Source organism: Armigeres subalbatus, chromosome 3, assembly GCF_024139115.2.
Source record: "Armigeres subalbatus isolate Guangzhou_Male chromosome 3, GZ_Asu_2, whole genome shotgun sequence".
Taxonomy (NCBI): Eukaryota; Metazoa; Arthropoda; class Insecta; order Diptera; family Culicidae; genus Armigeres; species Armigeres subalbatus.
Window position 1 is genome coordinate 350971781 of NC_085141.1, and position 17071 is coordinate 350988851.

The 17071-nt window shown below is 42.6% G+C and overlaps 2 protein-coding genes across 3 annotated transcripts in view; both read left to right on the forward strand.

Annotated features, from left to right (window-relative positions):
* The window catches only part of LOC134226048 (organic cation transporter protein), a 59975-nt gene that overhangs the window by 8927 nt on the left and 33977 nt on the right, over window positions 1-17071 (forward strand). The window contains exons 1-2 of one of the 2 annotated variants that reach the window (XM_062706562.1): window positions 4780-4928; window positions 15586-16476. In XM_062706562.1, the coding sequence (XP_062562546.1) occupies window positions 16434-16476 (43 nt within the window). In that variant the 5' untranslated portion in view covers window positions 4780-4928; window positions 15586-16433. Of the gene's footprint in view, window positions 1-4779; window positions 4929-15585; window positions 16477-17071 lie in introns of those variants that run through there. The other variant, XM_062706561.1, reaches the window with a different exon arrangement.
* Window positions 11062-11511, forward strand: LOC134222804 (uncharacterized). Its single transcript, XM_062701954.1, has one exon. It carries the CDS (start codon window positions 11062-11064, stop codon window positions 11509-11511), a length of 450 nt encoding a protein of 149 aa, XP_062557938.1.

Here is a 17071-nt window from a genome sequence, read left to right on the forward strand (position 1 = left end):
CTTCTTTAAATGGACGCGTTTGTCCGGTATAAGGCAGACAGAGGAGATAATGCCTTGTTTTAATGAACGAGTTTGCCCGGTATAAGGCATGCAAGGTAAATATGACTTTTTTTTTTTAAATAAACGCGTTTGCCCGGTATAAGGCAGACAGGGGAAATGATGCCTTCTTTAAATGGACGCGTTTACCCGATATAGAGCAGACAGAGTAGATGATGCCTTTTATAAATGGACGGGTTTACCCGGTATAAGACAGACAGAGGAGAGGATGCCTTCCTTAAATGGACGTGTTAGCCCGGTATAAGGCACACAGAGGAAATTATGCCTTGTTTAAATGGACGCGTTTGCCCGGTATAAGGCAGACAGAGGAGATGATGCCTTCTTTAAATGGACGGGTTTGCCCGGTATAAGACAGACAGAGGAGAGGATGCCTTCCTTAAATGGACGTGTTTGCCCGGTATAAGGCACACAGAGGAAATTATGCCTTCTTTAAATGGACGCGTTTGCCCGGTATAAGGCAGACAGAGGAGATGATGCCTTCTTTAAATGGACGCGTTTGCCCGGTATAAGGCAGACAGAGGAGATGATGCCTTCTTTAAATGGACGGGTTTGCACGGTGTAAGGCAGACAGACGAGATCGAGGCAGACGAGGAGATGATACCTCCTTTTCATGAACGTGCTTATACCTCGATAAGGCACACAGAGGATATACTGCCTTTTTAAAAGTAACGTCTGCTCGTTAGAAGGCGAAACGAGATGATGCCTTCTTTAAGTCAACGCAACTTCCCGAAGACAAACAAGATCTCCCTTTCTCTCACTCTCAAACACAAACCCTCTTACTAACTCACTTCCTCTGTCTCACTAATTATTACTCATTCACCCACTTTCATTCATTCACCCACTCTTACTCACTTAACCACTCTTACTCACTCATCCACTTTTACTCACTCATTTACTCCCAATCATTCACTCTCTCTTTATCGCTCACTCTTACTCACTCACTCTTACTCACTCACTCTTACTCACTCATTCTTACTCTTAAGAGTAAACTTACTCGCTCGCTCACTTACTCTTACTCGCTCACTCACACACTCACTCTTACCTACTCACTTAATCACTCACTCACTCTTACTCACCCATTCACCCCCTCGTCGATGTGAGATTTAGACCACGCTTCATCCAGCAATTGCCTCCAACTCTCTGCATTGTGCATGAAAACGTGCTGCATAATCTGCAGTTTCAGTTCCAATTATGGTTCATTCATATGAATTATGAATAAACTGTTATTGAGTAACATTTTTTTCATTGAAATTAAGTATTAACTTGAAATAATGACTAATTCGGGGTAGTGTCCCATTAGGGGTAATGGCAGTAGTGACTCATTCGGGGTTGTGGCGTTTGAGGTAGGGGCCTTCGGGGTAATGGCATTATGGGTAATGGAATTATGGGTAGTGTCGTAGAGTCCTCAAGGACAGTTTGGAATGTCGTAGATGTTCAACGAATTCTGTATTGTGTTTGTAACGTTGTAATGACGTACAGTGGAGCTATTCCAACTCTTAAAACTAGTGGGGACATCGAAGATTTTCATGATGATCAATTTCAATATTAAGATCTTAGCTCAATGACAGTTTGGAGTGTCGTAGTCGTCGAACGAATCCTGTAGTTTGTCTGTAATGGTGTAACAAAGTCCGTGGAGCTATTCCAACTCATAAAACTATTGGGGACATTGAAGATCTTCATGTTGATCGATTTGATTAAGAGGATCTGTACTCAATGATCGTTTGGCGTATCATAAATGTCCAGGGAGTTCTGTATTATGTTTGTAATATTGTAATAACGTATTGTGGAGCTATTCCAACTCCCAAAACTAGCGGGGACATCAAAGATCTTCTTGTTTATCGATTTGAATATAAGGATCTGAGCTCAAGGACAATTTGGAGTGTAGTAGATGTTCAACGAATTCTGTATTGTGTTTGTAATGTAACGTACCGAGGAGCTATTCCAATTATTTTATCATAAAGCATTTGACTTTTAATTATTCAACACGAATATGCTAAAGTATGGTGTTGATTCCTTAAAACATCAAAACTTCAACTCAAGAATAATTTGGATGCTCTAGATCATCCTATTGCCCGTAACCTGACCTGTGCAATATATTTCCTGGATGGAACAGTTAATTTTGAACATTTTTGCTGATGAAAGCAAGGCTCTATCTCTCAAAACTGATTTTTGACAGCTGATTTTCGTCTTCGGTCATATATGACCCATCCGTATTGTATCGGTTAATAAACAATGTGCACTCGTTTGACTGTGGATATACAACAGTAAAGCACATGTGGAGATTTTCACAAATCAAGCATCCGAAAGATATTCAATTTGCAAAATAAAGCTAACCGCGGTGGAGGTTGGTACTCGGTTTCTGATGGCTTTTCCGCTAACGTGACCTTTAAGTGGTCTTGTTGTGTAGGGGTTATCACGCCTATCTAGAGAGTAGGAGGTTTAGGGTTCGAGTTCCTCCAAGACACGTGGATTTTTTTTCGCAAATTTCATATCAATTTGTCCATTTCGAAACATGTGCTGTGCATATGCACAGCCATGATATTGAACAAAAAAAAACTGAATCAACAATTTGTAGCCATAATACACGATTCGAGGCCACATCTCTCCATTCTCGAATGCGCCCCACGCTCGCCAAGTCGTTTTGCACCTGGTCTGCCCACCTCACTCGCTGTGCTCCACGCCGTCTCGTATCTGTCGGATCGGAAGGGAACACCATCTTTGCTGGGTTGCTGTCTGACATTCTTGCAACATGCCCTGCCTATCGTACCCTTCCGGTTTTAGCTACCTTCTGGATACTGGGTTCGCCGTAGAGTTGGGCGAGCTCATGGTTCACTCTTTGCTGCCACACACCGTCTTGTTGCACATCGCCAAAGATGGTTCTGAGCACCCGTCTCTCGAATACCTGAGTGCTTGCAAGTCCTCCTCGAGCATTGTCCATGTTTCATGTCCGTAGAGGACAACCGGTCTTATTAGCGTCTAGTACATGGCACATTTGGTGCGGTGGTGAATCGTTTTTGACCGTAGTTTCTTTTGGAGCCCGTAGTAGGCCCATCGTCCACAGATAATGCGCCTTCGTATTTCATGACTAACATTATTATCAGCCGTCAACAAGGATCCAAGGTAGACGAATTCCTCGACCACCTCGAAGTTATCCCCGTCTATCGTAACACTGCTTCCTAGGCGGCCTCTGTCGCGCTCGGTTCCGCCCACAAGCATGTACTTTGTCTTTGACGCATTCACCACCAGTCCAACTTTTGTTGCTTCACGTTTCAGGCGGGTGTACAGTTCTGCCACCTTTGCAAATATTACATCTCCTCCGCTGCCTTGACATTCACTGTCTGTAATCTCAGCGCCATTCAAATGTTCCTCGTAGTGCTGCTTCCACCTTTCGATCACCACACGTTCGTCCGTCAAGATGCTCTCATTCTTATCCCTGCACATTTCGGTTCGCGGCACGAAGGTTTTGCGGGATGCGTTGAGCTTCTGATAGAACTTGCGTGTTTCTTGAGAACGGCACAGCTGTTCCATCTCATCACACTCTACTTCTTCCAGGGGGGCGTTTCTTCTCCTGAAAAAAGGCGGGTCTGCTGTCTCCGCTTCCGTCTATAACGTTCCAGGTTCTGCCGAGTACCTTGCTGCAGCGCGACCGCCCGCACTGTGTCCTTCTCCTCCAGAATCTGTCTGCACTCTTCGTCGAACCAATCGTTCCGTCGACTTCGTCTCACATACCCACATACATACCGAACATTGTTGATGGCGGATAGTTTTGGGCGCAGTTTAACCATCACCAGATAGTGGTCAGAGCCGATGTTAGCGCCACGATATGTCCTGACGTCGATAATGTCGGAGAAGTGCCGTCCACCAATCAGAATGGTCGATTTGTGATTCTGTCTGCAGTGGTGATCTCCAGGTGTACCGATACGGAAGGTTGTGTTTGAAGTAGGTGCTGCGAGTGGCCATATTCTTGGAGGCGGTTATATCAATTAGTCGTAGGCCGTTTTCGCTCACATATTAAATCTATTAACTTACACAGTAGTACGCCCCTTTGCCATGGAAAAAGTGTACGATATTTAATTGCCAAAGCATCGTTTTGTTTCACTTCATACTGCACTAGTGTTTGCACAAGCAGTTCTAGGTTGACGACGCTCACAAGCTGACTAGATGCGTCGCGTTAGAACTGCTCATTTTCAAATGTGTTTAAATTAGGAGAAGTTGTGTCTTGTAAATCATCCAAGTTTAAAGGATCGCGAAAATACGATTTAAAAGTCTGTTTGGCAACCGACCGACCTTTGAACAGCACATTTCGATCCGATTTACCTCGTTGAGGGGAAACGAATCAGCGCAATCTTATTATGGATTGACACGGACCTCTGAAAGTGAAACGTGAAGTGCTGATTGAGCCGATCGTACTCGATGTTGTTTAGAAACGAGCATGTCATCCAGCCCGTCATTATCTGTTCGCAATCGGCTTCTGCAAGCTTCTGCCAGAGGCACACATTCCGAGCAGATAAAGTCAGCTGTGTAGCGTGACTGATAAGAGCTCCGACTGGAGGTTATGCAAAATACGTAAAGTATTCATAGTAACAGAATCGATTTAAAAGCGTACGCGTTTCCGGACGTTATCAATGTCATTTGGTTATGTGAAATTTTGACCTCCCTATAAAAATAGTGGTCAGTGTTTTGTTATTTTGTTCAGTGAGTGTGTAATGTGATCATCATATGTCGCAAACGAGTATTGAATTGACGAATAATTAGCAGTCGACTTGTTTATGGTGGATGGTGTACCGCAAGCGGCATTTCATAGAAGCCACGTCGCACTTTCATTCTAATGAATGCGAAAAAATAATGATTTGCGTTGTGTTGAAAATCATGTAAGTACGAATATTCATTTGCTACATAGCAGCGTAATTGAAATATGGATCGCACAATGGGTGTAAGATCAATTTTATTAGGTTGCAAACCCATTTTTTCATTTGGATATTGATTCATGGATTGTAATTCAAAAGCACCACGAAAAAATCATCGTTACAGGTTGTTGAATGTGGTAGCATTTTGTGCCAATTACCAGGAAGCTTGATTATAACATTGACTTTCAGCCAATAGTAGAACAAAACCTGTCATTTATTTGCCTGTTATTTGAATGCTGATTGTTTGATTTTTATTGAAATATGCTCATTTCAATGTTTTGAAATTTGAAGAAATAGATTTTGGTTTTCAGCATACCCGATGTACGTTACATCGTAAGAAACATTGTTGCTCCTTCGTACTGCGCGTGGCCCCACGTAAATTATAGTAACATCATCATTTTAGAGGGTACTGCGCTGTTTCGATCCTGATCTGCAAACGAGATGAATCTCACGTACGACTGTTTTTGGCTTCTATTGTTTAAATTCTACCCCTGACACATTTTGTGCACTTAGTCAGCGTTCAGAAAGGACACAAAAATATCTCAGCTGTCATAACAAGTCGCAAAATGACTTCATTTCTTCAGTTGCTTTCTTCTAAGACGTCGTACTCGTATCTCGAAAAATTACGATTGGTTATTATATTTGTATCGTTTGTTTGAAGAAATTGATGTGGCGACATGCGTTTAGTACACTTTCCCAATCGTTTCTCAGAAATACACGATCATGATAATATTTCTATTTGACTTAATGTAATTCCATTTAGTACAAGTAGAAAGGACAAGTCACTCTTCCCCATACGTGGAGTAAAATAAAATTGAATGAGCTCGTTATGTGGGTCTGCAGCAAATGTTGTGAAGAAGATCGATTCAAAACATAATTTTTTGCAAAACCACACGGCCAGCGCAATCAGTGACGTTTACCACAAAGCATCCGTCTTGCAAAACCGGAGCATATAAAGCACTCGTCCGTCATCACATGGACTGGTGGAATTCGCCTTCTTTCGCGCTACCGTTCATTCAATCTTCTCATTTATTGCAAAAGTCGAACCGCGTGATTGTTACATACCATGATGGAGAACACGTGGAACGCGGATGATGATGATTGTGACGATGATAATGAGTAGTCTCTGTGAGTTTTCCCTGCTGTGAGTGGGCTGCACTGTAGCGCTATTTTCTGTACCTATGCTTATCCACTGGTTCGCATGTAGATCACCAGCGCATGAAACGGAGAGTGAAAGCAACTACTAAAAGGTAGATCAATCGTCAGTTGTATGTGCGTAGGTACTTTAGCAGACAAAGGATGACGAAGGTATTTTTTTGGTAACAATAAGTGACAATCTGTCACCTGCGAAAATTTGAGTGACTTATTTCAGAGAGGATTATATTTAATATGTACTTTGGCAAGAAGATGAAAAAAACAGATTTATCCACCTTGTATGAAAGGCAGTGTAATGATTCTCTACATTTCTCTTTTGAAATCTCAACTTAGGAAAAACAAAATCTTCAGATATGCATAATTGGACTAACGAGTTGTATCATGCCATGATTTATATATGTTAAATGCATTAAATTAGATTTTAGATTAGATTTTTATTAGATTCCACCACATGGATTAGGAATTTCTAGAGAATCCGCGTGGTTATTCTCGGAAATCCGAGAAGGAATCTTGAGAATAAACAAAAAATTTCACGACATTCAAGAAAGAATATTGTAATTGTTCACCTCACCATGCTCCCTGTTCACCCACGTCGACACATTGGGGATGAGCCGATGGATCCACCTTTCATTATGAGCATTGTCCCACTCCTGCTGCCACTTCACCATAGAGTCCAGTCTCACCGCCTTCCTCACATTTCTGGTATCCCTCCGTTGGTAGCACTCGATATCCTCTGCTAAGGTTATGCAGATTGGAATCATCCCTGCGATAACGCAAACTGCCTCCGACGAAATGGTTCGGTACGCACCTGCGACTGCCTTTTCACAGGAATAGTCGACGTGTGCTGAAGTTCAACCGGTCATCAATCATCAGACCTAGATGTCTCAGAGTCCGCACCGACGGGATGTCGTGCCCTCCGATGGTAATCTGCATCCGCTGGATTATTTTGCAGTTGCTGACCAGCATCACTTCCATTTTGTGATGAGCCAGCTGCAGCTTGACTCCATTCAAGCAGGTTTCTACTGCGTCAGCCGCTTCCGCCACCAGCATTCCCACCTCCTCCAGTGACTCACCGGTTATCGTTAGGACGACATCATCCGTGAATTCGTAAAGCTTTACACCTTTGGGCAACTTCAGCATCAGCACCCCGTTGTACATCATATACATCATATAACGTCGGGCCTAGTATGGATCCTTGTGGAACGCCCGCCGTAATCCTGATTGATTTCTGCCCCGAGTTCGTGTCGTAAACCAGAATCCGGTTCAGGAAGTAGCTCCTAAGGATCTTACACAGGAAGTCGGGGATTCGCATTCCATGCAGCGCTGCGGCGATGGCCTCCCAGCTGGCACTATTGAACGCGTTTTTGACGTCAATCGTCGCTACCGCGCAGAACCGATTGCCGCTCCTCTTCTTCTTGGACGCCCTCTCTGCATCTTCAATCCTGATTACATCCATAATCGACCGTGAACTGTGTAAGCCTATTAAGGATAACCCTTTCCAGAAGCTTCCCCAGTGTATCCAGCAGACATATGGGCCTGTACGATGCTGGATTCCCCGGCGGTTTTCCTGGTTTCGGCAGCAGCACCAGTTTCTAGAGCTTCCACGTATCCGGAAAATTACCATCTACTAAACACTTCTGCAGCATCGTCCTGAACAGGTCCGGAAACGCCGGAAACGCGGATTTTAGAGCCACATTTGGAATTCCATCCGGACCCGGAGCTTTCTTCATCTTCAAACCTTTCGCCACTGATAATAGCTCGTCATTAGAGACTTGGTGTACCTGCAGCGGTTGCTCGGTCTTCATCTTCGTACGGCGCACGCGGCCACGTCGCCATGCTGCGGGAAAAGGCCTTCCACGATGATCTTCAGCTTGTCCGGACACATTTCGGCTGGCGTCGCAAGCATCGCTTCATCTGTTTGGTGATTCGAGGGGTGAGTCTCAACGGACACACAGACCATCCGACTTTCATCTTGCCCACCTCCACCGTTTTGTTGGCAGCGTCTACCGGCAGTCGTATCGCTGCTATTTGTGTACCACCGTGCGCTTTCCTCAGCCGAATGGTCATCTGAACTTCGCCCAGCGTGCATTGTGAGGTCAGTGCATCCCTCAGTTCGTCTACCGTAGTGATATTATTTGCTACGTCCAGGTCTCTGCACTCGACCACTGCCTCCAGCGTTAAAGCTCTTACGTTTCCTTCAATACTTAAGGAAATGGCAATGAGCTCCCGGAAGGCCGAGCTCATCACCGTGGGATCCTTCTTCAGCTCGAACAGCAATTCCCCATTCTGAGTACGCCTAGTCCTCACCACTTTTTTACCCAAGTCCTACCCGCAAGGCAATTAAGGAACTAAAAAGCTTTCATATCATATACAATTCAGAAGCGCTAACTCAAGAATTTCTAAGTTAATCGCAATTTCCTGCAACACTGTTTATTCATAAGAAAGTTCGCACAAATTTCGATCTTACTTATGTTGATGTTTTCCGATCTGATGAAAACTGTTCAAACTTTTTTGTCTAAGTAGAAATTAAAAATCAGGATTTTTCACTAAAGGAGGGGAGGGTAAAATACCCATTTAAAAATAAATGTCAAAAAATACATCAATTTTTTTATATGAGTTCTAGCAGAAAATACATAAGTATAAAAATACTATTTCTTCTTCCTTTCAATTCATCTTTTAGTTTTCGTCTCAATAGATACGTATATCCTTCGCTGATCTATATTCGATAGCAAACTATTTGCAGAACAATTTTCAACAGAAGTAAAATAGGACCAAAATAAGTGCCTTAAATATTAGCACGTCTTTCGCAAACTGAAACAAAAATGAACGGATTCAGCGAAAGTGCTTGTTAATATTTTTTTTTGAATCAGCTACAATTACTGTGGGTACCGGCATTTACAGCTATGCGAAAAAAACAATTATTCTTAACGACAAATAAGCAATTTCGTAGCCTTTAAACATAGCTTGTTGGTGGAGCTGTCTCTGAGATTATATTTTTCTTTTGTACTTGCATCAGGTTACCATAGGTTTTTTTGCGGTATTCATAACTCTCTTTCATCCTCCATCATAATAAATTTGAACCAAATTCTGCAAGTTTATTGTGCAAAAACGCCAAACCGTGTACAATTCATACATTTTGAATTACTAACCTTCAAACTGCTAGCTAATATTACAGAGATACAATCTAAGGGAGCGTCCACAAATTACGTAACGCTTTGAGGGGGGAGGGGGGGTTGGCCAAAGTGTGACGATCCATACAAAATTTTCAGACGTTTCATACAAAAAGCGGACATAGGGGAGGGGGTGTTTGAAAATTCCCAATTTTTGCGTTACGTAATTAATGGATCTTCCCTAAACAAAATGTTTGACTGAATGGACTATACCAGTTCTAATCGGGTGAATATATTTTCAAGGGTTGGTGTTGGAATACTGAATAACCTGAGATCTAAGTGGTTCATCAATTTAGTATACCATAGAGTGTAACCTGGAGCATCCTTAGTAACCATTGTTTAGTAACCCAAACGAGATCAATAAATTTTCATTCTTTGTTCAGACCACGGTATACAGAAAACAAGGTAGGCTCGTTAGAAAAATGACACTTCGAATGTGACGCATATTTTATCGAAACATGTTGGAGTACAAAAGTAAGCATGCTGCGACTGTAGAGCATCGTCTCGGTCCAGCTTGTGCGAAGATAGCAGTGACGTCACATGTTTACATTCAAACTGAATGTTTACATACGTGATGAGCCTGCCTTGTTTTTTGTATGCCGTGGTTCAGACCAAGATGAATACACCACTAGGTGTTCCAATCTGCCAAATTCACGATTCAGCCATCTTGGATTTTAGTATGGAAGAGCCAGCCGGTTTGTTTATGTTTTGCACCGAAAACGAATTTTTCACCCCCGCCTTCTTCTCGTCCATAAACTGGGCAGATTGAAACACCTAGCTGTGTATTCACCTTGGTTCAGACTTTGACCAACACGCAAGTGTTTTATTTCCACTTACAAGTGGTTATTGGCCTTAGCCTGAAAACAACGATAAGTAGAATTCGAAGCCATGATTCCGAGGGATACGGTCGATAATGACAGCGTTGCTGGAAGCAGTACAGGCAGAAGTACAAGGACGACAAATAGCGGCACAGGATCACCAGCTGGTGGTGATGGATTGCGGTTAGGAGGTTTTGTTCGTGCCTTAGGAAACCCTGTAAATCTCTCAAGTATGGAGAAGCTGCGCGGACGTGAAAATTATGCATCGTGGGCATTCGCAATGAAGATGACGCTGATAAGAGAAGGTTCCTGGCGAGCAGTGAAACCGATAGAAGGTCAAGAGGTTGATCCGGAAATCAGTGATCGAGCGTTGGCAGCCATTTGCCTTAGTTTGGAGAAGAACAATTATAGCCTGGTGAAGAATGTAGAAACCGCAAAGGAAGCATGGGAAAATCTTCAGAAGGCGTTCCAGGACAATGGGCTGATTCGCCGGTGTGGATTGTTGGATAAGCTTACCTCTGTGAAATTAGAAGAACATGGCTCCGTCGAAGAATACGTAGATGTATTAGTTACAACGGCACAAAACTTGAGTGAGATTGGATTTGAAGTAAATGATCGCTGTTACTGAAAGGATTGCCGGAGTATTATGGGTCTGCATGCTTCGGGCATTGATCTAACTGCTGATACTGTCAAGGCGAAAGTTCTTCAAGACGTAAAGTGGCCACTGAAAAAGTGTGGAACGGAAGGAGCATTATATACCACGCAGAAACAAAGACAATTGAAGAGTGAGAAGAAAATGGAAACTGCTTCAACTGTAAGAAACCAGGTCATTACGCAGTGAACTGTCCACCAAAGCAGCAAACAAAACACAAGGGGAAGGCTCTGAGCGCAATGTTGGCTGTGGGCAGAGGAAAAGAAAAATAATGGTACTTCGACTCGGCTGCAAGTAGTCACATGACCAGAAGTGAAGAAGGTTTCAAGAAACAAGAGCGTATTGTGAACTCCATAGACACCGCAAACAACCAGTCCATCAAATTAGTCGCGAAAGGACTCGTCGAACTGGATATCGAAGAAGGAAGTATCAAAGTTCAGGACGTGTTACTGGACTTGGTAACTAATTTATTATCAATTAGCAAAATTTGCAAGCAAGGGATGAAAATAGTTTTCACGTCGACAAAATGCGAAGTTGTAGATAATGAAGATGGTATCATTGCATCAGGAACAGAGGAAGACGGTTTGTGTAGATTGAACCTCAAGAAGGCCGAGCATTCTTTCCTGACAGTGGATTCAAACATCTGGCACAAGCGATTAGGACATTTAAATCAGCAAAGCATGATGAAACTGTTATCAATGGCTGAGGGCATAAGGTTGAAGAAGCAAGCTATTCCTGATTGCGCTACTTGACTACGTGGCAAGCATACTCGAGACACTTTCCATACTAGCACTACAAGAGCGGAAAGTTTACTGGACATGGTGCACTCGGATGTATGCGGTCCTATTGAGGTTCCATCACTGGGAAAAAGTCGATCGTCACCTTCATCGACGATGCAAGCAGGAAAGTATTTGTGTACTGTGTGGAGTCTAAGCATCAAGTGGCCGAAGTGTATGAGCAGTTCAAATCGCGAGTAGAAAGACAAACGAACAGAAAGCTGAAAGTTCTTCGCACTGATAATGGAACAGAATATGTCAATTCAAGAACTCGGAGGAGAATGCAGCGTGATGGCGTCGCACATCAAACTAGTTGTCCATACACCCCAGAGCAAAATGGTGTTGCCGAGCGGATGAACCGCTCGCTAGTTGAAAAGGCAAGGTGTATGTTACAAGATGCGCAATTACCAAAGAAATTTTGGGCAGAAGCTATATCCACAGCAGCATACCTGGTAAATCGTAGTCCGTCAAGGTCACTTAATATGGTTACGCCCGATGAAGCATGGTCCAAACGGAAACCCGATCTACAACATTTGAAAGTGTTTGGATCTCGTGCTATGTTTCACATACCCCACACTTAGAAAAGTTCATGTAAACTTACGTTTCTTTACATGCACATAAAAGGAGCGGAACATTGCACATAAATCTACGTCTGATTTTAAAATTACATGACGATGAAAATCCAAAAAAAAAAAATACACGTCATGACGTAAAAGCATGCCATTGAAAAGCTAGCTGTTATGTCATGACGTGGAGTTTCGGTTTCGCAATTATTCCGGAGGTGCGTATTGAAAATCATCATCATTAGCATGTGTGTTTTGTACAACACTAACAAAAAACATCGCTCGCGGTACACAGCACGAACGAGCCTGCATGAGCAGAACCTCGCGCGAGCTGAACGAGTAAGAAACTGAAATCACTTCCTACCTACCTTAAATTGTTGAATACTGGAATTTATCAAAAAATCATGAAAATCCTCGTCATTTTCACTAATTGCTATTTATAGGTGTACGCCAGAAAATATGAAAAGGCTCGATGCAAGAGCACCACTGGTCGATTGGTCGACACGTTGTAATTATCACCGAGCATCTTTTTGTTTCCCTGTTTTTATTTCACACTTCACAATCTTCACTTCACAAACTGGTGTCCCAACTATTTTGACGTAGGACTACGTCTGTGTTTTCTATATTGGGATACACTTTACGATTGCGAAAATCTGGGACCGTCACGAAAATATGATAGACTTTAAACTTTAATATCTCAGCCGTTTCTCGATGGATTTTCAATTTTTTTGGACCATTCGATCAAGGATGAGTCAACGCTTTTTTGTATTTATATGAAAATACTATTTTTCAAGTATTTATTATCGATAATCGATAAAAAGTTTAGAAATAGGTAAACTAACCAATCACGTACATGTATCACTAGCACAGACATCAAAAATCAATCACTTGTGGGTTTGGATCTAATCTTCAGTTTAAGCAAGATTTTACGCAGAGCGCATCAAAGCGATCGCAGCGGAGCGGACACAGCATCACGGAGGCGCTGATAACATTTTCAAAGAAAATCCATCGCATTGGTGGTGGTCCTCGATGTGTTGCTGCAGATCATTAAACCTCAACGAACCAGAATTTCATATGAAGAAAGGGATGACCATAAAAATAGTACTGTGGCGATCCCGCACCGCCAGTGCCGATGCTGAAAATTTTTTACAAATTGTGGTGTCAGTTAGTTGGAGCATTGGGAAAAGAAAATTGGTTCATCTCAGGACCAACATTTTATGAAAAGAAAGAGTTAATTGCGAAAATAGACTTTTTCGGTGGCGTCGGTTTCGGCGTGGTAGCTTGGTTGCTGATAGTGATTCCATCCATTTAAATTCACTACATCTTCTCCCTCCGACGCGCTATCAAATTCGCTATTTACGATTGAGTTTTGCACTCTGAAGAAAGTTTATTTCGAATAGTCGAATCAACCTTCTTTTGTATAAAATCAATGAAGACGCCACCTCAGTGGAAAATATCTACAGCAACCACCCATCGGCGAACGTCGCTCGGACAGACAGATGCCAAGAGATAATGTTTGGTAATATGAAGAAACTTCGTCTTGAGTCAAATTTTTGTTGTTATTCCTCGCAACAATACGCATTTTGGATAAACAACATCTCATAACCAAATTCAGAATCTTGCGAGAAAATTTCATAGGATTCTTGGAATTTGTCATTCTCCGAATGGTCCGTTGTCTGCGGAATCCCGATCGAAATGGCTCGCGCGGGCCGAAAAGCAGGTTTCTTATATCTAATGAAGTAATTCCATTAGCCCCGCCCCTTCATTAATCGTTATGAGTGCACATTATTTTCACACCCATATCAGATCACAAAAGAGCGGGGCTAATGTGCTTAATTTATTAAATACAAGAAAGCTGCTGTTCGGCGCGTGCGAGCGATTTTGATCGGGATTCCTCAGAGAGCGGTTCGACATTCGATGCAGCAGAGCGGACAGCTGCACGAAGTGGGTGGCAGTGTGGCAATGAAAATTTATTTCAACCTTTAGAGGCTTAGCGAAAAATCATCAAGTGGCGGTCGGACAGTTGCAACGCAAGGTGTCGACAAGCGATTGGATGCAATTAGTTATTGGAATGGGAATTGGGAAAAGAAAATTGGTTCTTCTCAGGACCAACATTTTCTGAAAAGAAAGAGTTAATTGCAAAAATGGACTGTTTCGGTGGCATCGGGTTTGGCGTGGTAGCTTGTTTGCTGTTAGTGATTCCATTCTTTCAAATTGATTGCTTCGTCTCCCTCCGCCGCGCCATCAAATTTACTAGTTACGATTGAGTTTTGCACTTTGAAGAAAATTCATATCGAATTGTCGGATCAATTTTCCTTTGTATAAAGACCATTTGGAGGACATCATCCTCAAAATTGGCCACAATAAAGAAGAAATAAGCAGAATCAGAAGTGGCGTGAAACCAAACGCAAATATATTTATTTGCAACGTTTGGTTTTCGCCCGCGATGTAATCGTACGCGGCAAAGTAAGGATTGTGATGTCCCCGACTGAAAGCCAAGAAAGTGAAAGAAAGTGGCTTCAGCCAGTCGATGAGTCATGTTAATTCCATGGTTAGAGACTCAAAGTCCATCCATCTAGGAGGGAACAACTAATCGATTTTTTGATTCAGTTGGCCTCCGAGCAGTTTGCTCAATGTAAATAAAACGACACAAATTATAATGGCAAATACCATCAATTCCAAATAGCTACGTAGTCCTACGTCACCTTTGCGTACAACCCGATTGGGCTGCACCTTTGAGTTTTTTCCACTAAAATCTTCCAGTTGATCCGCTCAGGATGTACGCAAACGCAGTTCAGTTTTTAAGTGAATAATTAACATTTGAAAAAAAAAAACGAACCACAAAGATAGCAAACTTCTGACTCATGGGTCGCCTGCAGGCGACGATTGCAAATAAACTCAGTAGTTGCCGACCACCATCTCTTAATCAAAACATGCAAAGTTACATCTTACGGAACCTAAAAATCATAATTCAAGGAGAGGAGAATCCTTAGATATAATGAATAAAACGTAAATGTCAGTCATTTTTGTGTTTACGCGTTGAAATATTTTAAAATAATTAGTATTGCGTCACATTAAATCTCAAGATTTTTTAGTGTGCATACATAGGGAGGTAGTCTCAAGTCGCAAGTTGAGTCAAGTACGAGACACTGAAGATGAAGACGGCCTTACTGTTGAGGTCGAAATACGTATCTGTCAAGATACAATTAAGTGGTGGAATTCCATGGGATTGTACAAACTCGTCTTATGACAAGAGACAAAAAATGTAAAAAAATATTTGATTGATTGATTTGAGATTTGTTAAAGTTAACGTTGAACAAGATTTTCAACCGCCTTGAGACCTGTATATCACTTTAATATTTTATTCTTCTTTATTTTTCCCTCAATTTACATGTCGTTGAACAAATATTTTATGTGTGATGCATTTTTTGTCATTCTCATACAATCAACTTGACTTATTTTAATTTTTGCAATCTTTTCTTTTTAGCTCGATGGAACAACGATGAAAAAATAAAACGCATCAATAAATCTTCAGTACGACAACGGGCAGCCTTAAGACAAAAGAGGAAAGTGCATCCAAGTGGAAATCCCGATTGCCATTTATTCACTTACTGCCAGCTTTACCTTCACCACGAAGAAAGGTACCAATTCGCAGAGCAACAACGCGCGTCAATCCAAATCCAAACAAGCTGGTGCTGAACCAAATACGACGCGTGTTCGCGGCCTCGCCACTCTCAAGTCTCACCACAACCAGTCAGTAGTGTGTAGGTAGGTTATCTCTCGGTTCGTCGCTGTGAGTGATCTCGCGCCTCCTGGTCCAAACAACGACGACGGACCGCGCTTCTACGCTGATGATGATGATGGCGATGATGGCTGTGATGATTTGAGGAGCAGAGCAACAAAACTTGCCACGGTAGCCGCGTGGTGGAGAATTTCGCGAGTTCTGTATCAGCGTTCGGCGCGAGCGGTTGTCAAGGCTTGCAATAGCCAAGTCACTCGGACAATCAGTTATTTAGTTAGTCAGTCAGTCAGTCAGTGTTTGCCTTGTTCTGCGGTTGGTTGTTACCTTGGGGGTGTTCCATCCCCACGCAGCATCCAACTATTCCAGAAGTGTTTCAGCACTTGAACCAGGCGGGATTCTTAGACCGTGTTTGTCACTCGTCGCGCCCGGACGCGATCTCGGAAGTGCAGTGCAGCGAAACAAGTTTTAAGCGTTTGAGGATATCGGTTTGGAGTTTGAAAGTTGAATCGACGACTACGGCGACAGTTGAGGACGCCGAGTTTTTTGGGTAGTTGGTCCTTGAAAGATAGACTGGACGCCGAATCTGCAGCACAATGGCGATCGATCATACACTGGAGGAGCTGATGGGAATGTTGGGTAAGTGAACGGAAATCTGGTGGTGCCTTGATTTCACGCTCGACAGATTACTTCACGGGGGCTGCTTTTCGGTGCAAAAACGAACTCACTCTAATAATGGCCAGGGGATTTTCGATGATTGTTTTCGCGTGAAGCACCGCCACGTGAGATGGGTACCAAGGTGTGGAACCTTGCGGTGGATGTCTGCGAATAATAATTGCCCGGAGTAAGAAGTGGCCGCGCATGGGCAAAGTGATTAGAAAGTGAAATTTATGGGTTGACGTGGTTGAGGTGAACTCGAAGACAACGCGGCCAGTGAAGTATTGCTAATGTTTAATGGATCGGCTATTGTTATGTAAACTACAATGGAAGATTGTGCAATGCATTTTTTCCATTCTTGATTTTTTGTGTAGTGCATTGAAATGGATGTGATGTGTTAATGCTCTCATGGTAATTGATGTAGATTGACCTGCTCAATGATTGACACTCATCAGATAGATTGCAAATGTGGTAATACAAGTGGCATTCCTAATGTAGGTCCAGTGAATCATAAGTGATAGTTGCAAAACTTCTCTGCGTCAATCGCATCAGTATTGTAATCTGGTTGTTAGGTGAG

Bases quoted from the DNA above. Each gene is read 5' to 3' on its own strand.
- LOC134222804 (XM_062701954.1), top strand. From the start codon at position 11,062: ATGACCAGAAGTGAAGAAGGTTTCAAGAAACAAGAGCGTATTGTGAAC.